The sequence below is a fragment of the Macadamia integrifolia genome, unplaced genomic scaffold (assembly GCF_013358625.1).
Source record: "Macadamia integrifolia cultivar HAES 741 unplaced genomic scaffold, SCU_Mint_v3 scaffold652, whole genome shotgun sequence".
In the NCBI taxonomy this organism is placed as follows: Eukaryota; Viridiplantae; Streptophyta; class Magnoliopsida; order Proteales; family Proteaceae; genus Macadamia; species Macadamia integrifolia.
In genome coordinates this window covers 130,441-155,534 of record NW_024870506.1, presented here as the reverse complement: position 1 = coordinate 155,534, position 25,094 = coordinate 130,441, and the positions used below count along the sequence as shown (strand labels likewise).

The window sequence follows — 25,094 nt, the reverse complement described above, 5'->3', positions numbered from 1 at the left end:
GACATGATAAATGGATATCCTTATAGCATAGAATCTATCAATAAAGGATAAGCAAAAGCCAAAAACTGACAACTATAATGAAAAAGAAAAGTTGAATGAGGACAAAGGAAATCCTTGTTTGCAATTGTATCTTTGGAGTCTTTCTTCACTGAATGTAGAATACTGCCAGCCTCATCAAACAACTCTGCAATGCCATAGTGTAACTTAGCTAAAAGATTGTGAGTAGTACCCTTTTCTCCAGCTTTTCTGGTAGTCACAGCCTAACGCGTAGCAACAAGAAAAGAACACAAGGTGCAGTCTTCAGGAATCAACAATTTCACAATGAAGATCCATTCATACAACCAAAAGAGAAGAAAAATACCAACCTGTGCTTCAGCAAGGCAAATTAAGCTCATAATGGAACACACAGATGAGGTACATTCTGGCGGTCTTTCCTGAGTGAATGGAGGTTGTAAAGATTGAAGTACTTCATTAACCAGATAGTGATAAACTCCGGCAGCTTTCCTGTACAGAGTAGCAGACTGCACCAGATCTGGACATTGGAAGAACCAAAACTATCATATAGTATAGGAAAAGAGAAACATAAAAAAATAAAGTCAATGAGGAATTATGCTCAAGTACCTTCTGTTAGAACTTCCAAAGCCCTTTCTCGCAAAATTGCACCATAAAGGAAAAGGTTCATCCCAAGCTCTAAGTGCAAACTATCAATATTATAGAACTTTGCGCCCCTAAGGTTGAAAATTGAAGAAGCACTAAGAGCACTAGTCCATCTTATCTTAAGGCCTGAAGTCCAACGAACAATTATTTGATTGTTGCTAAGTGACTGAACATGAATCATCAAATTTTCTAAAAGTGGCAAATACTGCTCCAGTTTTTGCAGGTCCTGATACATTTTGCATATGTAAGTGCAACTAGCCACATGCTAAACATGGCTCAATACCAATAAAACAGGACTACCTGCTCATAACGAGAAGTCAATCCTCCTGCCATTTCCCTCGCAATAACCTCTGTCATGAAGCTGCTCTCATTAATTGATTCTTCAACAGCTCTGCGCCTGGAACTCAACTCTTTCAGCTGCTCTAATGCGCCAGAATCAAGTGCAATGAAAATTTCTTCAAACACCACCTGTCAAAGATGATATTTCATTACCAAAGCGGTGATACTAAAATGAACTTCCCTATTCCCTTAGAGGTCCCAGGGTAAGAGGAATAACACACAACATTGCTACTACTGCTCAATTAAAAGTTAAAAACGGCAGAATTACTCAAATCATCCCATGACAGAATAACAGAGAAAAGAAGGAGGGTAATTTGACATATGGTTTAGAGGAAACCTCTTTCTAGCATAGAAGTATTAGTTTAAAAGAAAATGTTTTACTTCAAAGATGTTCCACAAAAGAGAACCCATGTTTGGCCAGTGAAGTGGGCAAAATATTTATGAGATGGATACTCTCATGGCATGACAAGTTCTACTATGACAATCTTGACAAGCCACTCATGTTTCAGAAATATTCATCGACTCTTCTACCAATCCATTACATTTTCTGGAGACATCTTTTTATAACTACTATTTTTAATCAGCAAGGGCAGAAAAATAAATTATCATACATGATTTGTACACAAAAGTACTCAAGTTTCCTCTCTTAAAGGAAAGGGAATAGCAATATACAATAAGAACACAACTCCAATCTGGTCCAAAAGATGCTTTACCAATACCTGCAAACTCATTAGCTGCAGATACCCAGTGGAATAGATAGGACCAAATGTCCATAACTATCCTAGGCAGAGCCATTGGTTTCCTAAAATTTGTTGATTTCCTTAAAAAACCACCCAAGAAATAGAAATGTTATCACTCTCCATAGGATGCCACCAAAAACCCAAACAAGACAAAAACCAAGTTGTTAGGAGAATCCAAGTAAGTTCCACACATTCCACCCAGTTCATCAAGAGTAGATACAAGTTATAGCTCCCAGTTGTTTTTGCAATCACACGATGTGGAGATTGCAGTACATTCCTCACCCTTTTTGCATATTCAACATGTTTTTAGCAAATTGAAACTTTATCTGATCAAAATCTCAAGATTCTTTGCAGTGATGTCACCTACACAAAAACCTCAACCACTAGAAGATAACTACTGATCCCAAATCCTTGGAACATCTAAAAGCCACTAAAAAGGAACTGATAGTATGACCTTACTGAGCACATATACCAGGAGAAAAAATGGGCCCATCTTTCCTAAAATATAGCATCTGAAACTCCCAGATTTTAGTGATTATTGTGGTGCCTTTCAAGCGGGATTGCACATGCATCCATCTCCCTTCAAAAATTAAAGTAGTTCATATACCACGCAGTGTTGGCAGTTGTGCTTCTTAGGGAAGTTAAAAAGGCTTGGAAACTGCTTTAAAAGTTATTTAGTAATTGAATGAGCTACGAGTGCAGTTATTTAGTAATTGCGAACAGGGGAGAAGAAGAGAGAAGAAGAGAAAAAGAGAAGACGATAGAACAAGGCGAAACCAGGAGAAGAAGATAGAACAAGGGGAAACCAGGAGAAGAAGAAAGAAGAAGGCGAACAGAGGAGAAGAAGAGACAAGAAGAGAGAGAAGAAGAAGAAGAAGAAGAAGAGGAGAGAAGGGTTTACCTGCAGATGCTCCTCACGCTCCAGCTATCTGGAACGATCGTTCCTAATTAGGGATTTTGAAACGAAACTGTAGTGACGGAACTCCTTTTTGGAGTTTCGACTTTGGCTTCCGTTTTCATTTTTTTTTCAATTTTCGTTTCAAAAAAATCGAAACACAGCAGAATCTCACCAAATGGTTTTTTCCGTTTTTTTATTCTAATATAACGAAAAAACGCTAGAAATGTTTTTTCAGAACGATACCAAACGGGTACTGAGCGTTTTGGAGCCTTAAAAATAGATATGTAGATAAATATAGTACCCTCTCTGTTGGTTCTCGACATATTGAACAGGAAGAGAGTTTCTTAAATTAAGTAAAGTTTTTGTACTTATTCTTTTATTTTTTCTCTTAATTACCAAACACAGCCTAAAAGTGAGAGAGATTTTGTTTCGATTTCATTTTGGAGTTCCTCTCTTTTCCGTACTTGCGGTCCCTTTCTAGCTTTCTCACCGCCTTGATAGATACGTATGAACACTTATCAGTTACCACCATCCATGCGTTCTTGAGTTTCTCTCTCCTCTGTGATTACGAAGAAGCTTCGGTTGTTCTTTTCAAATAAGATTTCTTGTCGGATGCTCATTTCTGCTGTCTGCAACTATCATGGATGTCTTTTATTGATTATTGTTGGAAGAGCTTGTCCCAATTTAATGGTGGTTCAATCCAAATTGTTTGGTGGGCTATTTTTTGGGGGAAAGAGTGAATTATTAGGAGATTTCGACCATTTTTTACCCAGTATAAACTGGAATGGTATTTATGTTCATTGAAGTCGTCCAGGCTTGTTTTAGTAGCAGAGCTCACAGGGGATTTTGAGTGGAAGAGTTTAGGGAGTTGTTCTTTTGGTGTTTTGTGTATTTTCTTTGTGGTTTCTAATGGCTGAGGAACTTAGGGAACCAATATTGAAGAAGGTCTACTATGAGAATTGTCCGGGTTGTAGGACGGACCGTATGAAGGAAGCACAAAAGGGTGTGCCTTTCAAGAACTTCGCCTTCATTTGGCTATGCTCCTTGTGCAGTGGTGAGATGCTTTGTTTTGATGGTTGTTTACTGATTTTTGTAATGTTTGGTTGATTTGATTTTGCAATTTGGTATCATGCTGGCTTAGTTATGTTTAAATGCTAGTTTGGATTATGTGGTTGTGCATGGTTGGGTAAGTAGTTAAAATTTAAAAATGGCCCTTTTTTTCGTTCATCTGTGTATTCTTGTCTTCTGGTTCTATTTGTCAGGTTAACTGAACTGTGAGAATAAGCTTTGGAAACTATTGCTCATGCTGGTTCAATTGCTTATGTTTGCTTGCAAAGTTAAATGGATTGCTATATTGAGCTTTTGAAGTTATTTTTAAGCTGGCTTGCGAATTGTCTTCATTCTTGTCAAACTGCATTACCTTTTTTAGTTCCACTTTCTGGGTGTTCTGTTTTATCCTCATTCATATTGTCTGTTTGAACATTAGCATTAAGCAATTTTCGTTTTCTCAATCATAGTTTATAAATGAAGTCATCAGAATACTTTTTTTTTTTTTAACTGAAATTGGAATGTTAAAAAAATAAAGTATCATGTTGATGTGCTGAGACCATAAATTATAATTTAATTACAGTTCATCGTTTACTAGATTGCTAATGCATTGTCACATTTAAGTTTGCCAAAAAGGTTTTCTCAATTTATGCTAATTTTTGGAATAACAATGTAATATGTTTCTTATGATTGATAATTTGTAAGTTGATTTGCCTAGACTATAAATTATAGTTTGGAGGATACAAAAGACTTTCTCTAAAGATAACTAAAGCTCGTTTGAAAAACTAAGTTGGACTGTCAACCACCGTGAGATGTGTGCATATGGTAAATAATTTAGCTTACAATATACTTATGGAAATCAAAGAGATAGTTTTGTTAGTTGTTACAGCTGTACCGAGGAAAAATGCTAGTATATATAAAGATATGTAGATATAGATGGACCGGAGATTCGACCACAAGACTTCCTTGGTCTTACGCCAGAGGCTGCCACCACTGAGCTATAAGCTCATTCCCCTCCTCTCCACACTCTGTCTATGGTCCCCCAGCCAGCTGGTTGGTTGTCCCCCCCACCCCCCAAAAAAAAAAAAAAAAAAAAAAACTTTGATAAGGGTAACAAGTAACTTATATTTCATGACATAAATGCTTGAGATCAGATTTCTTTCCACTTTGGACTATTTTACCAAGATAAAAAAAATAATAGTAATAATTATGACTTTTGAGCAAATTTTTGTCTATGTGAGGCCATATAGAGAGGACTAGATGAGCAACGTGGTTTTGCCATGTGGAGGGCTGATATGGCGTATCTAATCATTGAATAGATTGGAGCATCCATTGGATTGTTTACTTGTCAAATTTTTTGAATGATCTCAACTGTGTGGCCATCATCTAATGGATTTTCTACCTTGTATTTTCAGCCACCAAATCAATGGAAGGCTGATACACATTCTGATTTTCTGATAGATGGAGTACTATGTGGATTAGCCATCTGTGAAATTTCAATACTAAGTCCAATCATATGATCCGCAGTATATTAAATCTTTTCCCTTCTATTGATTTACCGAATTTGCATGTTGATTGAGAAAGACCTTATAATTTTTTTGGGCTGAAACTTATTGCATGAGTGCAGGTTAATGTAAACAACTTGTCCAAAAAGTTAGGCACAATTGAAACTGCCTCATTGCAGATTATTTAAAAAAAAAAAAAAAAAACCCTAGTGTCTCTCAAGAGATTCCTCACATCACCAAGGATGCTTACCGAGGGATTCCTCTCTAGGTATGCTCATTTAAGAAATCACACGTACATAGTTGAAAATAAAACCCAGTAAACATCAGGACATCCCACAATGGAATATCATCCCTAAAACAGATCATAGGTTGCAGTATCCCTTCTTTTGCCAACTCATTGGCAGTTTCTTTGGCACTCCTCAGCATATATGGAAGACATGTTGCATTTGGGAAATTTTGGAATTCAATAGGTCTTATAAGCTGTGCATATTTTTCCCCATAAAGTTGAACTTTTCGTCAAAAGCTAGCAAATGTAGCGATGACATATTTCTTTCTTTGCCTCTGATTTCGCTTAAGGTTGTAGTATGTTTTTTCAAAACTTTTCTTTCTTTATCATGAAAAGAAAAAAGCTTTAATTTCAAATATATGCTGGATTGGATCATGGGAGTCTCTACCCTTCTTTAATAAAATCTTTTGCTGCCTTTTATTTTCAAATCTTCTTTTTACATGTCATTGATTGCACCTAATAAATTTTTTGAAAAAAATGTCTCTATGGGTCATGTTTTGTATCCTTGAAATGAGTTAGAGTTCGCTGCCCTGAAATTACAAATTGGAATAAAAATCAAGTATCCCTGTGGTTTTTCTCCACTCAATTGAGTAGTTATAGATTAGTAAATTAACAGATTAGCTCGTTTTCCATCATAATGCCCTAATTCTTCTACTCTTTTGTGATTTTCTTTTTTCAGCTTTGCCGATTGCATCCCTCTTTCCATTCTTATACTTTATGGTACGTATACTATCCATAAGAGCTTGAATAATAATAATTTTCTACAAGTGGGATATAGTAGAGCAGGAAGTAAAATATTGAAGTCTGCATCGCTCTTGTTATCCCTTTCCCATGTACTCAGTGATGTATATGGGACCACATGAAGGAAAAATATTGTGATGTAGGATGTGCTCCAGTTAGGTCTTGGTCTGGCCAATAGTGGTTCACCATGGATGAAATGGAAGATTGTAGAAGGGACTCAATACATGATAAAGTAAGTTCCATCTGGAATTCTGAATTAGTCGCAAGACTGTCGGGCATGCTTTGGCATGTGATTACTAGACTCTATAAACTGACAAGTTTAAGAAAATGATGTATTAAAGAGAATGCAACTAGTTCCTTGAACTTGGAGCTGTTATCTAAATTATAGCTACATAAATTGTGTACATGGAATCTGAAACTTGGGTGCAAAGAACATTTCATTCCCTTTAGTGTCTCCCTCTCTCCAAATTTTTTATGTGCATTATAAGTTATATTTTGCAATATATATATATATATATATATAAGACTAGGTTGTGATCCTTGGCTTGATCCATGATATATATATATTTTTTTCCTTTGCAGATTAGGGACTTGCATATTGCGAAAAGAGTAGAAGACATCGGTTTCTATGCAGGATTTATCGGTAATGTTTTGTGCAGCAGAGATGCTGCATTTTTCTGGTGATATAAATATCAACATAATGGTCCTAAGAATATTGTCTTGATAATGTAATTTTTTTTTTAAGGATCTTCATTTATGATTGGGAGAGCTTTGACCTCTACTTTATGGGGAATGGCAGCAGATCGATACGGTCGAAAACCTATAATAATGATTGGGACAGTTTCTGTGTCAGTGGTTTTGGATATTTTCTTTTTATTTCAATTTGTAAATCTTTTATCTAAGAGATGTAAGTGAATTTCACCAATGTTGATAATTTTCTGACAAATAGTTTTCATTAGTAGCAAACTGTGTTTGTCTCAGGCTTATATTCAACACGCTCTTTGGCCTTAGTACAAATTATTGGATGGCACTTTCTACGAGGTTTATTCTTGGAGGTTTCAATTGCGTACTCGGCTCAATAAGGGTATGCTTGGTATATATCAATAAAAAAATTTTGATTTGATCAATGTAAGCACGACTAAGTTAATATTTCAAGTCATAAGCGTTTCCTTTTGATTGTATCCAGGCATATGCTACTGAAATTTGCAAAGATGAATATCGAGCTTTGGGACAATCAGTTGTATGGAATTTTCTATCTTGGAATTAAACATAAACTCATTTTGAAAATTTATCATTTTTTATTTTTTATCTTAGAGTTTATTTTTGTGTTAATTATTCATATTGAGAATAATATCCACATTTCATTTCAGGTTAGTACGTCAAGGGGCATAGGACTGATTATTGGACCAGCTATTGGAGGTTATCTTGCACAGGTATGGATTAATTATGCTGTGAAATGATGATAATATTATTTTTTTCTCCACTGAAATTACAAAAGGATGAGCTTTCTTCTAGAATCAACAATGAAATGATGTTACTTTTACACTATATTTTTGTTCAATACAAACGTTCCAGGTTGATTTTCCAATGATGCATTACACAATTCTTGGAATCTGCTTTCAAGCCTTGTGTTGTCCTTGATTAGGATCCTCAAAGGGCCCTTGATCCTATCAGTTATAATGTGGATATAGGACTTGTAAAAGTCTTCAAAACCCCTTTAGTCAGACTACTTAAAAATTGACAAGGAAATAGAATTTGAAATTTCAAAGGTCTTCTAAGATCATTTTGAGCAACCTTGGAAAGATATATTATTTTTATTTTTTTCTAAATGGTTTTTCTTTTTGAACAGTTAAATTAGCTGTGCACCAAACAATTTGAGATGGTGAACAATCTTCTTCTTCTAATTCTTTTTTTTTTTTTTTTTTTTAATCAGTAGTTTATAAAAAAAGAATCAAGATGAAATGACGTCAAAAGCAGGTATATAAAGGTCTAACAAGAAAAAGTGTACCAAATAGGATATAAACTGTGTAAGCAATCCAGTCTTTCTGGCTTGTCTACTAGGATATTGCTCGGTTGAGGGATCTGCCAGAGTGAGATATGCCTTGAATGGAGGAGAGATTTATCCAGTTGATGTAGTAGGGGTCACCAATCAATAAAGTCACTTGTAGATTCTGTAGATTAGCACCTGAGTAGACTATGGGAAAAGAAAGAAGAAGAGAAAGAAGGGAAGAGAAGGAAGATAGTAGAGCTTCAGGGCTGGGGAAGTAGATTATCAGCCAATGGGGGATGGAGAGAGATACCAGATCAATAGGAGAGAGAAAAGAGAGCGATCTACTGGAGGAAGAAGAGAGAGGGAGGGAAGAGAAAAGCTTTCACTTGGCACTCACTTTCAATAAAATTTCTTTAATTCAGTTATTATTGATTAGGGGGGTTTGGTTACATATTTATAAAGCAAGAGAAAGTCTCCTAAATCTAAAATTCATAGGCAACTAGAGTAACTTATCTAACAAAGACTCTAAAATACTTAACTAATTAGAATAGCTGAAGACCTTAATCTTCTTGATAGCTTTAAGATAATTTAGGACCTACACAACGAGACGACAGAGGATTCTTTGATGACTGAACTAAAGCCAACAATGCTACCTAATGGACCCCACTAAAATTTAATATGAATTTTGTACTGCCCCTTGAGAACACCTGATGCAGCAACACTAGCCTGGTTGGACCAATATGAATCAGTTTACAAGCCCAGGCCAAGGAGAACCAGATCTAAACTTGGTTTTTTAGTCCACTTTCTTATTAGGGGTATTTTTGTAAGTTGATATTTATTATATTCCTGTTTAGCTGTCTATTCGTTTAGTTTTTAGTTAAAGTAGAATGCCTGAGATAATGCTGTTAGAGTGGCTGGAGTCCAAATTGGGATCAATCTACAAATAAGAAATATATGAGTAACGAGTTGTTCTTTAGGAGGGGGGATTTAGAGCAAAATTTGAAAGCGAGAACCCCTTTTCTTTATCTTTATTTGATGTAACGACTTGAGATGGATGAGAGGAAACCTTCGCGTCCAATTTTGAAGGGAAAATTGAAGTAGCCTAAGGTGGAGGTTCTTTTGGACTTGTATGCGAAATACTTTAAGAAGTTATGCCAGGGCATCCTGCATTGCTGAATGTGTGAGAACCTCCACCTTATGCTACTCCATCCCCAGATTATTATCCCTAATTCCAAAACCCTGCAAAGAAATATAAACAGAACTCAAAGCTGGCCCTGCAACTTCTGCCAAATCACTTTTGTGGAAAATATTAATATTGTATTAACTATATTTGGGTCTGTTGGCTGTTCCTAAGAGGTCTAGGAGTTAGGAACTTCATTGGATTTGGATGCTTGAGGAGAGAGGTTGATCAATTTGCTTGGGGGCTGGTTCTATCATATTCTGTTCTAATGTGAGGAAGATTACTGTTTTTATTATTTGCAAAGACAGACAAATTTTACCCAAGACCCCCTTTTTCCATAATTTGTATCTATATTACTCATATTCTGTTTTGAATTTCTAAAATGGTCCTTTTCCTTTAATTCATTGACTTATTGGTCCCAGGTGCCTATTATCTATTCCAAAATGTCCCCAAGTGTTCTGAATATTATAGAATTGCTACTGCCCTCTTTATTTCGGATTTTATCGCTTGGGGTGAGCCCGTAGAGACCTAATTAGGGTTTAGTAACCTTGGTTGCACCAACTCCCCTTTAGACTTCATAATTTAGCCTGTCTCAAATGTAATCCAAAGAACTAAAGTCCATACCCAATAGATATCAAAATAGGACCAACTTCTCATCCTCAAGTTTTGTACCAGGGAAGGATTAAGAGCACTTAGTTGTGCTTGCAGCTCCTTGTATTCAACTCGAACAAAATTCATAATATGAAGCTTTGATGTTGCATCAATATCTTTTGAAGTTTTGAGGAAGAATAGTCTCATGGTGTATAACTTCTTCTGTTTCAATAGTATCTTTCACAAGCTTGTTTTCTACTTGAAAGGGTTGCACTTCCTCTGCAACCCAGTAGAGACAGAAAGTTCTTGATCTTGGTTTCCTCTTTTGTTCCTCTTTTGGCAGCATAGTAGTCATGGTGTTTGATGATCTTAAAGGCACACCTAGTAGCATCCCCTCAAAAATAAATATTTGATGCATATGAGAGGGCTCTACGGTACATAAATTTCGTTTAAGATCAAGGAAATTCAACCTGTCAATCTTTTGCATGGATCCTCACGCTCGTCCTTACTTGGAATCTCCATGTAGCTGACCCCATTAAGTTGGGATGAAGTTTTGGATGTTGTTGTTTTCAAGGATATCCTTTCGTTCTTCCATCCATAGTATGATGACATGTTTGGAAGGAGGACATACACAACATTTAGCACATCAAAGTAGGGGAAAATTGAAAATTCAATGAAAACATCACCATCAGATTCAATGATTATTTCATTTGTCTTGGATAATTTTTCCACCACCGACCGTGAGACAAGATTCTCACTTCTCCCTTCATGTATGAATAAAATAATTGTTTTTCGATCAGGCAAGCAAACCCTGGTCTTGAATACAAAGGTATCCATGGCCAGATGTGGCTCTGATATCAACTTGATGCAGCCAACTAACCCAGTTTCCAGATTAAGAATCAAAGATCATATTGGCTGCTCTACAAGTATAGATTTGAAAGAAGAAAGCAAGGTACAGATCACTGGGAGAAAGAGATCAATTTGTGAGGGTAGGAAAAAGTGAGTAGAGTGTGAGGGAAGAGAGGATCCTTCACTTTGGCTCATAACTTTTGACATGCTGGTGAACTACCTCTCCACCAAGGTGTCTCATATGCTTTTTTGTCAGAATTTAGTTGTGAATCTGAAAACAGGTTAGACATTTGTGGGAGACAACTTCTATTAGCAAATGGACATTGCTTCCCTAAAATCATGAAATGTGGAATAAGCTAGACAATCCATGTCAAGAATTTTTTCTACAACGTGTACATCATTTGCACTATTTACCTAAACTTACATCGAGATATTTTCCTGTACAGGCTTGAGTGCATTTGAGAGGTTAAAAATGTTGGTCCAATGGTTAAATATCCTTAAGGAATGAGCTCATTATGAAAATCATTTTTGTTTTGCACACATTGTTAGTGTTGTCAGAATTCTATCATTCATTGGATGTTTTTATGACTTAAATTAAACTCCATCCTAACAGGGTCGTGTAACCCTTCTCAAAGCTCTCCAGATTTGGTTTTTCATTCTTATTATGGTGTCCTTGTAAAGTTTTTTTGTTTTGTTCAAATATGGCGAGGCTAAATTTGTTAGAAAGATTTAGAAGAATCTATGAAAAGGAAGAATCCATGCCTGATTCTTTAGTTCCTATAAATCCAATATTTGATCTGTAATAATGGTTTCTAACCATTTTAGTTAATGAGAAATTTTTCAATTGAATATTGTCACCTTCTTCCCTTTTTATATGTGCTTCCTCAAATCTTTATGATGAATTTTACTAATTTAGTTCTTCGGATTTATCTTTGTATGTTAGCCTGCAGAGAAGTTCCCACATTTATTTTCGAAAGACTCACTGTTCGGGAGGTGTGTCGCAATAGTTAAATTTCCTTTCTAGTTCTTTCTTTCTGAATCATTCCTTTTATTTATTTATCTCTTTAATGATTATCACACTTAATACTATTATCCTATGTACTGTAGGTATCCGTACTTCTTACCCTGCCTTGTCATATCAATCTTCTCAGGAGGTGTATTTATTGCTTGTTTCTGGCTTCCAGTAAGTTGCCTCTCCATATCCACTTATTACATTTAGTCTGCTGTGGATCCTTTTCTGCTTTGTATGGTAATCTGTTTGAAGCATAGAAATATAAAGGATGAAATAATTTTTGAAAACAGGGCTCATGTTTCTCTCACTAAATATGATTTCTTTGTCAATAATTTGCTCTCTCTAATTTTCTTTCTCCACCCTTTTTACAGTACAGCAGCAGAGTTCATGTTCTATATAGTCTTCCTAATTCCATGCTTCATAATATCCGAACTACCTTTTAATGACATACCTGTCTGTATGTTTATGACTTTCATTTTAGAATGATAACTAATAACTTCTGTATTGGCTTTTATTTGATACCTTACAAATAATTGATTGTTGTTGTAGGAAACTTTGCATATGCATCCAAAACAAAATGAAAACTCAAATGATGCACATGAAGGTCCTTCATGTGGAACTGATGAGAAGGAAGCTATCAAAGAAACTGAAGACAAAGGGTCATCTAGTATTGACGAGAATCTTTTAAAGAATTGGCCCTTAATGTCAACCATCATTGTATATTGTGTTTTCTCACTGCATGAGATGGCTTACTCAGAGGTGACCTTTCTTCTTTTAAGCTATTTTCATATATTTATATTCTTAATGTGATGCTTTATATTTTGTTTCATTCCTCAGAACATTCTACTTTTATTACGAAGGTAACATACATTATTTGGTTTTCATACTCCAATTTTTTTTTTTTTTTACCCACTAGCATTTGGTGAATATGTAAGGTAAAATGAAAAAAATCCCTCAAAATCAAGTCTAAAATGACAAAAATCTCTCAAAATCGAGCCTTGCTCTAGATTTTCCATAGTGACAAGGCGGGAAAAAAATTTCAACTCATTTCATGTTCTATATCCTATGAAATATTCCTTTGGGACACTTCTGGGTTTCTGAATTCATCTGGACTTGATCTTTTCTCGATATATTAGAAAAGAAATATAAGTTACCAAGTTGACTTTCATGGAATTTTCAGCTTGCAAGTACATAGGTATTTGTTTGAGAAAATCTGCAGAGAATAGCTCTTCTTATTATAATGGTAATCTTTCTTGAGTAATGAGTAATCATCAGAGAATAATGTAGAAAGTTACAAAAGGAAAGTGGATTCGAAATCAATAAAAGAAATTGGTTGAATTGGACATGTTCTATGGCAGTAGGATCTATGCCAAGAGTTGGCACATCACGTAGCATTCCAAATAAATCCAATGGGTCCACTTTATGTGCTGAACTGAGTTTCTTGAACCTTTGGTTGATTGGGTGAAACCATGACTTGATTTTGTCTGCTTTGATTTTAAACTATGAAACAAGAATGAAGAATTCCCAAAAATTTGAAGGATTTACTTGAAGGGTGTTGCCCTAGTGAGGGCCTGAAAAATAGTAGCTTGCATCTTTGTCAACAGACTGCATCCGTACACTTGCTAGCCTCCCAGCATCAGGGTGTTAAAATTTGAAGAATGCTTAAAGAGGGGCCTGTGGTCCCTTTTTCACCTGACACATAATCAGATTGTCAAGGTGTACTTGATTATGTCTGATCATGAAAATATGAAATAATGATCTTAGTGATCAAGGTTATGCTCCAAGAAGATAATGAAGGGGAAACTCCATGATTCCACCAAACAAGCATGTCCTGATTCTTAAAATGGAATCAATCAAAGACTAGAACTTGAAGTTCAATGTTATATATAGTGTGGATCTCAATCCACTTGGAAACTGTATTTAAGAAGTTTCTGTATTTTGTGGGTTTTTTTTTTCAATTCTTTATATGCTTTCATATCGGTAAACCTAACAATTCAACTCTTTTTCCTGGACTTCTCCCTACCTTCGATTTTAATCCCATCGTGTCTTTAAGTTCTTTTATTTGAAAACCAACCCTTATGCTTTCCAGATATTCTCACTATGGGCTGTCAGTGGTAAGAAGTATGGAGGATTGAGCTTTACATCTCAGGCAGTTGGTCAGGTTCTTGCAATTTCAGGTAAATAAGGATCCATACATATTTTGAAAGTTGTGGAAATTTACATTTCTTGTGGTTGATTGGAAGGAATAAATTCTTTCTTTTCTTCTTTTTCAAATTTTGATTGAAAGCATAATTCCTTAGATCAATAACAGTATTCTCTACAGTTTTGAATTTGGTTAAAAATACGGGTAATCTTTGAAACTGTATTTCGAAATTTTGTTGTTATCTTATGTTCTTTGTCTTATACATACAAGAAAGCTTATTCTTGCAACTTCTGATTTTTTAGGCTTTGAAATGGTAAAAATTCTTAAGTAAAGGCCTAATGCTGAGCACACTTGCAATTTGAAGTTGTTGAGAAACCCCCTCTCTTTTTAACTCACTCGATCATTCTGTCAAATTTTTTATTTTATTAGATATAGATACAGGAAATTGACTTGCTGCTTACTTGTGGTATCAATAGGCTTTGGTCTTCTATTATTTCAATTTTTTGTATTTCCACTTGTTGAGAAGAGCCTTGGACCGATAATGACTACTCGTGTTTCAGCGGTATGCTTTCAACTTCGTCTTTTGTTGTTCAAAGGTAGACTACATTTCCAATCTCTATTTATTTTTATGCTATATTTTATTGATGTTTCAAGTTTGCAGATTTTATCACTTCCATTGACGCAAAGTTTTCCATTTATGGCTGGGTTATCGGGATTCACTCTTGACTTGATACTAAATGTTGTATGTATATTCAAGAATGCTCTATCTGTAAGTACATCTTCACTAGTACATGCTTTGGTGACTTGGTTTTATATTTATCACTTCATATTTGGACTTGGTTTCTCATTTATCTCTCTCTCTCTCTGTCATAGAAAACAATTAAAGATGTTATCAATGTAGTATTAAAAAAAAAAAAATTTGGAACATACAAAAAATGATAAACACCCAAAAAGCATTTTAGGTTAAGATATCCTGTCAATGAGAAGAGGCATGATATTGCACAAAGCTGAGGAAACAGAGTTGCTTTCCGTTAAAGACACTGCTATTCATCTCTTTAAGCATGTTGTAATTCTGAATACCGAATAGGACAGAACTGAGGAAATAAAATTGGGAAGAGAAGTGATTGACCACTAGGAAGGAAGCCCCCACAGATCTGATATTTATTAATGTAACAACTGATTCACTATTTCCCACAACATGATCCAGTACATCTTACCAACACTCCTTCTCAAGTTGGAGCATAGACATCTTCTATGCACAGTTTGGAGCACATAATTAAGCATGGACGCTTGTCACAGCCTTGGTGAAAATATTGCTCGACTGCTCTGAAGCAAGGATCGAGGTTTTGATGCAGTTGCACGATGGACTTGGGAAAAAAAAAAATCTTTTGATTTGATTTTCTTTTGTTTTAGAAACAATTTCTTTTTAAATTAGCTAGCTTCTAATTTTAGAATAGTTTCCATTTTCAAGTAGTTTCCATTTATTGTTTGATTTTTCCTTTATATTAGTCGTGTAATAGAGAAGAACTCAATTTTAGATTTTGAAGTTTTGAATTTTGAGAATTGAATGGTGTTTCCAGGTTTGAAACCATGGTTGCAGTGAGCTGCCATTAGCTTCCCTTCCCTTGATCATCTTCTTCTCTTCCCTCTCTTATCTTCTTCTTCTTTTCTGTTTCTATTTTGTGATTGCCCCTCCTCACCGGAAAGCTCCTGTTTCTGGCAGTATTTCCAGCCTTGTTCAAGTTCTTAGATCTCCTTAGTGCTTGATCTGCTGGGGCTGAAGTTTTGATCGAAGGTAGCCCTCCCCTTGGCGACATAATTCCTAGAATATCTCCTCCGAAGCTTGGTTTTTCTGTGAAGAAATCCAAACCAGATTCAGATCTGAGTTTTACCAACACTAAGTCCAGTTGCAAGTTTGATTCACATTCAGATCTGGGCTGTCGAGGTCTTGCGGTGCTGGATTCATAGATGACTTGCTGCATCGACCTTTCCTTTGAAGGTTCAGGCCAAGCCGAGGCCTAGCTGAGAAGCCCTCTCGAACTGAAGTTTCTCCCCATCGCCTGCCCTGTTTCTCATCTAAGGTAGAAGACAACACAATCTGGGGCCTAAGCGATCCGATTCCGACTTTTGGAACCCGGATCCACATCAGGTTTTGGCCCTAGCCGAAACTGAGATATCCCAGGTTTCGATCGAATGAGATTTTTTCTTGGCCAACCGAAACCTAGGTTTGAGGCCCAGAAAATGGTTTTTTGTGCTTCCTATTTATACCACCCAAAATCTTACTTGTGGTTTGAACCGAAGTTTGCTAGTGTACGTTGAAGGCTATTGTACACTAGCCCTATCATAAATTTAACTGACTACATTTAATTTAGCTATTGGAAATGTAAATATGCAATTAAAACAATCAAAACATAATTAGGTTAGGAAAATATGTATACAACACTCACCACTCAACACTCACTACCACATGGAATATCTTGGCAGGTCTAATCCACGAGTTGCGTTCCACTGAAAATGTTGGTGACGCTCTTTTGAATGCAATACATATATATCCCATGACATACTTTGTGTCCATCCCTATATATATATATATATATATATATGTACTAATTCTTCAAAAAATTAGATTTGGGGGAAAAAAACAATTACCTTCAAGCTCATAGCACACAAATCCAAGTTGTAGAAGGATTGAATGAGGAAAGAACGCCAAAGTGTAAGAAGAGATCAAATGATTTAGCCAAACACTGCAAGTTTTTGGGAAAATACCCCGGTAGTGTTGAAACATGCGAAACTCCCAGCTCTTGGTCGGAACCAAGTGCTGAAACTTGCGAAACCTGGTGTAAACCAATTTCGACCTTTCGTCTCAGACAAGGACAAAACCAAGTTGTCTTAGTCAAAATTGCAAGTTCTAACTGATACTAACCATGGCCATGATGACTATAATCCATTGGTTCATTGCACTGATGCAAAAGTAATGAACGATAAAGAGTGATTTAGCATATATGTTATAAGTCACTCCTTAATGCATGTAAGCTTCAGGGCCAAAGGATAAAAATAACTTTCATCCCTTTGAGAGGAGGTGATTTTAAGATTTTGTTTTCTTATTTTAAAATAGCATGAAGCTTGCTCTATGATCTGTGGGGCCTAAGTAATCTTCCAGTTTACATGATCAACTTTCTGGTCTGACTGGTTCCAAAAGTCATAAAAAACATCAATTTTCAATTTTTTAAACTTGATGTTTTGTGGTGTAATGAGTGCCAGTTGACTGGTCTAGCTGTCAGACCATCGGCTCAGGTCCGTTTTTGAAGACAGTAGTCCTAAACTTGACTCTAATCTATATAAATATCCTAATCTTAGATACATGCATATCTATATATTATTCAATATCTCCTTATTTATGATTGAATCAATACAATGGAACTGTTCTATCTGGGTACTTCTCTTGTTATCTGTTAACACTCTCCAGAGAATTTGAATTATCGTAGTATATCATTTCTTTACTAGAGTTCTGTTTAATTCCAATTAGGTGTCAACTATCACTGGATTATTCATTTTGCAGAATGTTGCTGTTGTAAGTTTCACTTTTTCCTCTTATGCCTTTTTTTTTCTTTTGATCTTTTTCTCTTCCTGGTTTGGAGTTCATATTTTCCTTCTAATACTGATCTGATATTGCTATGGCAGCCCCAACATCAAAGAGCAGCAGCGAATGGCATTTCTATGACTTTAATGTCTCTTTTCAAAGCATTTGGTCCAGCAGGAGGAGGTGCCCTGTAAGTATTATTTTTGTGTGAAATACAGATTATTAACTATAATAAAAATTGATTCAAGAAAAAAAAAAGTGACTTAGGAAAGAGAGAATAAAAAGGCATTCAACCTCATCGAAACTTGGGTTCAAACTCAATAGAAGGAGAAAAGAAATAAAAATGTGGGCCTAGGGTAAAAAATAAAGTCATACAAGCAAGATATTTAAATGTGTATTAGGATTAAAAAATTGTATAGTTAGAAATGGTTAGATTACTTATTATTTTTTATTTTACTATCAGTTCGTGTTCTTTTCTTCGGATAAAAAATTAAAGAGTTTAGCAAATCTAAAACCTGAAGGAAAGGAGGTTCATGCCTTAGGGTAAAGATTCCACTGGCATGGTTATTTTGGATGTACCAATTGTGCCGTAACGATGCTAATAAAGGTAAAGAGTCATCGGCAGGGATGTCCAGATATATTACTCAAAAGAATCAACTAAATACACCTAGTCGATTGGATTTGAGAAAATTTTGTCCATGACTCCATATTGCCCCGACCTACGATTCATGAGGGGACACAGAACTTGATTCCTAGAACTTTGTCTTATATTCTTTCTCCATTATGCAATTTAGTCTCTCATAGTTATTTATACTTGCAGCTTTTCATGGGCACAAAAGCGTCTGGATGCTACCTTCCTACCAGGTATGAAGTCTCAATCTTAACTTTCTACCATGCAATATCAGGAATCCCTCTTTATGAACAGCCTATTTTGTGAAATAGAATGCAGATCATGGACAGATGGAGATATTAGTATTCTCTTTTCCAAGGATTCCTACTGTGATTACTGTTACTATTGTATTGTTTTTTGCTGCTAATCACTAGTGTTCCTTCTGCTAGAAAAAGAAGTTTTCCTTCGTACTTCTCCACTAAATTCTGAAGGAATCACCTATCCAACTGATTTCCAGCCTGAGGATTCATTCAGACCCATTCCATAATCTGCTCTCACAATTCTTCATTTCCTGGAATTATAAACAATCTTGAGTCATTGAGTGATATCATTGTAACTAGTTCATATGGAGATGAAGGCCAATGTTCTCTTGGACTGATGAGTCTTCTTTGTCAATGATTTTCATGCTTTCCTTTTGGGAGGGGGATAGATTTCCACTCTTGACTTTAGATCCTTTAAACAAGGACTCTTAACAATTCAAACTCTTGCAATGATCTCGGGAAGTTTAATGTTCTCATCGCCTAATATATAAATATTTTCTTCCAAAAAAATATGCACCTTTTTTAATTCGATAGAAATTATTCTATTCCTTAGCACTTCCATTTATTTATTTCTATAGAAGGTTATGATCCTTTTTTCTAATTTTTTTCCTATGATCTATTGAAGTGCTCTTTATATAGGTTTAGATGATAGAGTTGATAGTCCATGTTAAAATATAATAAGATCTACTGACAATGAATGGGTTTCTCATTTGCGGATCAGTATTTGAAATTCTGATGTAGAATGAGTGGGAAGGGATTGAAGGTTGGCATGTATCGTTTGATACACATTAATTTTCACCTTACTGGGACCGTAGCCAAAAGAATCTTAAACTATCTGCCGTAGATTGTACATGGGTACTCGGATTAAAATTCTGGTTTCAAATTGGTCCAGGAGTAGTTGAAACTGGAGATTCCAGGCTCCTTGTTGAGTTGAGCTATGTTTGTTATCTAGGAATCGTATTGGTAGCTAATACATACATTAGAAATTGAATCCCATCAGTATCTGTTCTTTTCATGCATGTCTAATAGGTGTTCTCCCCCCCCCCCCCCCCGGACCTTGCACATGCGGGAGCCTTGTGCACCGGGTATGCCCTTTTTTTTGGGGGTGGGGGGGTGGGGTTCTAATAGGTGTTTAGATGTGTCTTGAGTATTGGAATATATCCAGTGTCTTAAGTACTGGAATGTATCCATGATATATCTCTTAACTGATGAGCCATCCCCTGATTTCAGTTCGTTGATAAATTGAGTTGCATATGAAAAACTCGAACAAAATAACAGATCAGAATGCTATTATCCTTGAAGAAGTTGATCAAATCCATTCTGATTTAGTAATCCAGCAGCCTAGATCAATTGGAATGTTTAATAGATCATCAAGAATTAATTAATTGGGGCTGATGCAGTAGAGTAAAGGCTCCCATCCTGTTCCTCACCTTGTCCTCCCCCCTCTTATCCTTCTTTGTCCCCCCCCCCCCCCCTTCCCACTTTGTATCTCAATATATATATATATATACATATATTGGCATGAATTTGTTGGGTATGTATGAATCATTCTTCTCTATTAGATTATATCTTGACTCTATTTTGATGTCCTAGTTCCAACACTCCATTTTCTGATTTTATATGACATAAAGAACCAAAGCCACAAATGATGTTCTTTCTAAAGAATCGACTATATCAGATTTTGATTAAAATTAGAAGCTAATGCATTAATTTTAGATGCTCAACTTCCAATTTTATGATTTTTATGAATACAAAAATGAAGGCAAACACCAACAAAAGGGAAACTTCGGTTGATATGAACAGTTCTCTGGACCAAGAAACTGGGCTAAGTGGCCAGCCCCACATTTTGTCTTTTGAATTTTTGGAGAAGGATGCGATCGTTTATTAGAGGTCAAGGACTGTTTCAGATCTGTAGAAGGGACAGAGATATCAGCCCTTGCCATTCATCTTGAATATACTGCACTTAATTCCCATGGGCCTATGAAATTAGTCTGATTTCTAACTTCTGTTCTTTTTCTTGATACTCATTTCCAGCTTTGTATGAAGTTATTTACTGTACATATGTAATCGAAAAAGCTAACTTCCTGACATTGTTGCACAGTATAATCAGGGTTTTTTTTTTTTTATTTATTTTTTATTGAGATATTGATCATGATTACTGTATTGAATTGCAGGTGATCATTTGGTTTTCTTTGTTTTAAATGTAATTACTTTTGTTGGGGTGCTGATGACTTTCAAGCCGTTCCTACCTCCACCCCGTTAGTGGAAAATATTCAGAGGGAAAGTTCCAACTTTATGAATGGAGTGAATGGAGATGACTTCTGTAACCACACTTGGGCCAGAGTCCTTTCCAGTTTTCCTCTACCGTGGCTCCTGTCCTCTTCCAATTGCCCTTTAGTCTATGCATGGAATACCCAACTATGGAGATGGCTTAATTTACTCTATGCTAGGCTCCAAATCCCACGACTGCATGAGCAAGTATGTGTAAAACCAAGTATTAATTCAGCTTGATGATTTTCAGCATGTAATTTTGAGAGCCTATGATTTTGTTGAAAATAAAGGTCACAGATAAGTGCACAGATTCGATCAGATCAAATAGCTTTTATATCTTTTCTTTTCTTGTGGCATGTTGCCAATGATGCCCCCTACGCCACATATTGCACTTTTTTGCTACATTAGGAAAGAAAACATGGTGAATGGCTTGTCAGAGTAGAATTCGGGAATCGTAATCAGATAGAACTAAAGACCATTTCGATATAGCTCAGACATTGTGTACAAAATCATTCCATCTGCAAAAAAGTTGTTCCATTGTTTCTTCCCAGGGCATATGGTCAGTGGAATCTCCTCTTGGTTGCTATACAGAGTTTGCTACTGGTTGCAACACAAAGTAATGGTAAACTGTCTTGCACTTTAGAAATAAGTTGTGAACTGTGTGAACTCTGGAAGCCAAATAGTGTACCACCTAAAAGCATGCCCAAATTCATTTTTAAGCTTTAAGGTTTCACTTGTGGGAATAGTGTACAGTGAGAATGGACAGATAAACTATATTACTGGTTAGATGGTTGTAACTTCCTTCCAAGTTGTGTTTTTTTATGGACAGGATTTACTTGCACTTTTAATGGGTTGAATTGGAAGTTGTCATTATGCAACTTTCTTTTGCTACCAGAGGATGGTCTCATAATCAGTTCATCTAATTCTTGTCTCCAAAACCAGGCTATTTTTATATCTCTTGAGTCATTTATATAAGCTTTGTACCTGGTTCATATTCTTCCATATGTATTTACTAATGTGTTACATACCCTAAAGAAACCTAAAACTACTTCACATTCATGTCCACTTCTCTGCACAAAGGAGACTCAAAACAATTGTAATGATTATAAGACTTATGTTATTATTCTTCCTCTAGTTTGACATAACTAATGAATTCTGGAAATAGAAATGGTATCCAATGATAAATTAAGTTGTCATAGCTTTCTCACACAGGTATAATCTGAGCTATGGTTTCGAGAAATGGATAATCTGTGTAACCAAGGATGGGATCTTGTATATAAGCTGTCTCTCTAATGAACTTGTTGAGAGGAGCATTAACCTCAAACCTCCTAGGCAAGTCTGGGTTGGCCAGGAACAAGCGACCATATGCGACAAGATCTGTGTAACCAGTTGCTATAGCACTATTGCCATCATCTCTATCATAGCCCCCAGCTGCAATAAAAGTACCATTGAAAGCCTTTCTCTTGGCAGAAGATTGAAAGGAACTTCAAGCTTCTTTCCAGATGTTATCATTCTTGGCTCAATCATGTGACAGTAAGCTATCCCATACTTGTTAAGGGATTGAGCCATGTAAAGGCCTAAAGCTTCTGGGTTTGAGTCTCCACACTCCTTGTAAGAGGCAAAGGGAGAAAGTCTCATTCCAACTCTATTAGCTCCAATTTCTTTAACAACTGCCTCAACAACTTCCAAAGGGAAACGACAACGGTTTTTGAGGCTGCCACCATATTCATCGGTTCGATCAGTAACTTCATCTTTCATGAACTGTTCAAGTAGGTAGCCGTGTGCACCATGGATTTCCACTCCATCAAATCCTATATAACAAAGTAACAAACAATAAAGGATATGAAGTTAGAATGCATTATTCAAAACACTAAAGGATATGAAGTTAGCTCTTATGAAAAATTTACATTTGGCTTCAAGAGTCCTTACCTGCTTCCATAGCATTTCTGGCAGCAGTTCTAAATTCATCTACAACTAGAGGGATTTCATCTGTTCTTAATGCACGTGGGGGTGTGAACTCTGCTACATCAACTCCATTGGCACGGATTATTGGCTTCAAAAATTTGTTAGAAGATGAAACTGGAGCTTGCCCATTTGGCAGCACAGCTGTATACAGAAATTGAGTAAGAAGTTGGAGGTAGATATACCACAATTCACAACTAAAAAGGTTTTAAATAAAATCAGTGAAGAAATTCTTAGTACTTTGGTTTCCATAAAAAAAAGACCTACTTTTTTAACAATGAAACAAGAAAAGCACCTACGGTTGTAACTAGTTTGAAAACAAAAATAAATTGGAAAGTTATTTCCATTATTATTGGAGGAAAGAAAATGAGAGCAGCAAAGGAGTAAATGTGAAGCACTAGTGGAGTATATAATGGAGGAACTAATTCAAACTGGAAAGTTACATTAAAGGAGTTCTGCTAACAAAGTGGTTGCATATTCTCTTGACTCTCTACAGTCATATAAGCAACATATGCAAGATATGGAAAATAATATGATCATGTGTGTGTGTGTGTGTGTGTGTGAGAGAGAGAGAGAGAGAGAGAGAGAGAGAGAGTACCAGAATTAGAAACTCTCCCCACATGAAAAATCTGGCAAAAGAAGACTCCACCCTTTTCATGAACTGCGTCCACAATAGGTTTCCAGGCTTCCACCTGCTCCTTTGTCCAAATACCAGGTGTATGTGGAAACCTTAATCAAGTAAGGAAAAGGAAAAAAAAAGGGAAAATTATTTGAATGCTAATTGTTTATGCAAATAAAGAAGAGAGCTTAGAATTTCATTCAGCAACCTTACCCTTGAGCAGTTTCAGATATCACTGTAGCTTCACCTACGAGCAGGCCTCCTTTGTTGGTTCTTTGAGAGTAATATAAGATAGCATGTGGTTGAGGAACATGGTCATAAGATCTCTGTCGTGTCAGTGGCGCCAGAACTACTCTGATAAAACAAAAGTACAAGAGGTCTTCAGTTGAGTGAAAATTTTACATGTCAAAAAAAAAAAAAAAAAGTAAATGGATAATTTCTGGTCACATGAATTAGAGATTGGTATCAGAGTATGACTCATACTTGGTTCAATAACATTCTAAATTGGAAAAGATATCATTGGGGATTGTCAAAATAGTTCTATTGTGATGCCAATGTCAATTGAACTATCATAAATCAACTCAGTTGTAACTATTGACAGTCAGAGTGTTTTCAAAACAAGAAACTCATTTTCATGAAAGCAATGTTTGGTTATCGAATAATCTATAGCTCTCCCCAAGCAAACATTAGGAAAAATAATTATTCAAATGAAGAAGACAAGAGGAAGAACAGAGAAGATAGAAAGAGAGAGCAATATTTACTTGGTTCGGTTATCCAACTCAACCTATGTCCAAGGCAAGATGTTTCTTTTCAATAATAATCATCTTGTGGGATTACAATCTTTTTATAGAGATAATTTGGATCTTTTAAGGAAACCGAATTTACCATATTTCTATTACAACCATTGTTGGAAAACCAGGTTTTGTGACTCGATTTGTCCTCTTTAAATCATAGTGAGTCAGAGCGAGTCACAAAAAACCAGGCAAGTCATGTCAAATTTTTGCCTCTTATTTCCATAATAGTCTTTCTCAAGCAATCCAAATAAATAATTAATAAATAAATTAAATGAGAAAAGATAGAATAAAAGTGATTATTTTTCAATTTTTTTTATGAAGCTCATCATTCATTGTCTCTTATATGAAAGTGATAAGATCCGACTTGGAGATGTCATGGTCATGAATCATTTTTTTTTTAATTAAACTTTACATGTATATACTCAATGGTCGCTATATTCAATACAAAAGATTTCGATCATTGAACATTTAACGTCATTATAATATATTTTAGTTTAAAACTATTCAAAAATGCTGACTTAAACTTTTGACAAGAATCAGCCATTTTGTTGTAACTCAGGTAAAACAAACGAGTCTTGAATGACTCGGTATGATTTGGTTTTAGTCCATTGATCATGGTTTTAAAAATTGGACTGTAATTGATGGAATTAACTGAAAGGGGTGATCAAAGATGAGATAAAACAGACCTGTGAGAAAGATTGAAGTTGCCCATCTTGTATGGAGTCAGGAGAGGCATGGGCTCTTGAGCAGAACAAAAAATCTTGCTTCTTCTTCCTTTCTTGTATGAACCAGTACTAATCTTGTATGGATTGAAAACATGCATTGATACTTGAGCAGCCATTGTTGCTGTCTTCTCTTGTTGGAACCCAATTCACAATTCCGACTTCAAATGGATCAACCTAAAACGGATTGTGCCCAACACAATCTCTCTCTCTCTCTCTCTCTCTTCTCCTCCCCCCC

At 35.8% G+C, this 25,094-nt stretch overlaps 2 protein-coding genes and 1 pseudogene across 3 annotated transcripts; 1 reads left to right on the top strand and 2 right to left on the bottom strand.

Moving 5' to 3' along the window:
- Positions 1-15: 15 nt before the first annotated feature.
- Positions 16-2,657, bottom strand: LOC122069580. Its single transcript, XM_042633633.1, has 5 exons — positions 2,638-2,657; positions 958-1,125; positions 622-883; positions 366-532; positions 16-260 (listed from the first exon to the last, which is right to left on the bottom strand). The coding sequence occupies exons 2-5, from the start codon at positions 1,012-1,014 to the stop codon at positions 21-23; spliced, it is 726 nt and encodes a 241-aa protein (XP_042489567.1). The 5' UTR covers positions 1,015-1,125; positions 2,638-2,657; the 3' UTR covers positions 16-20.
- A 356-nt stretch (positions 2,658-3,013) lies between these two features.
- LOC122069576 (probable peptide/nitrate transporter At3g43790) lies at positions 3,014-21,097 on the top strand. Of its 2 annotated transcripts, XM_042633627.1 has the most exons (17): positions 3,014-3,688; positions 6,152-6,192; positions 6,796-6,856; positions 6,959-7,061; positions 7,195-7,297; positions 7,400-7,453; positions 7,584-7,646; positions 11,767-11,816; positions 11,931-12,006; positions 12,385-12,594; positions 13,925-14,012; positions 14,455-14,540; positions 14,640-14,747; positions 17,505-17,549; positions 17,660-17,748; positions 18,379-18,422; positions 20,663-21,097. In XM_042633627.1, exons 1-17 carry the CDS (start codon positions 3,544-3,546, stop codon positions 20,749-20,751), a joined length of 1,455 nt encoding a protein of 484 aa, XP_042489561.1. In that variant the 5' UTR covers positions 3,014-3,543; the 3' UTR covers positions 20,752-21,097. The 2 variants fall into 2 exon arrangements, with proteins under 2 accessions (XP_042489561.1, XP_042489562.1); XM_042633628.1 differs by lacking the exon at positions 6,152-6,192 and having other exon boundaries at positions 3,552-3,688.
- A 634-nt stretch (positions 21,098-21,731) lies between these two features.
- Positions 21,732-25,072, bottom strand: LOC122069577 (annotated as a pseudogene).
- Between the last annotated feature and the right edge of the window lie 22 nt (positions 25,073-25,094).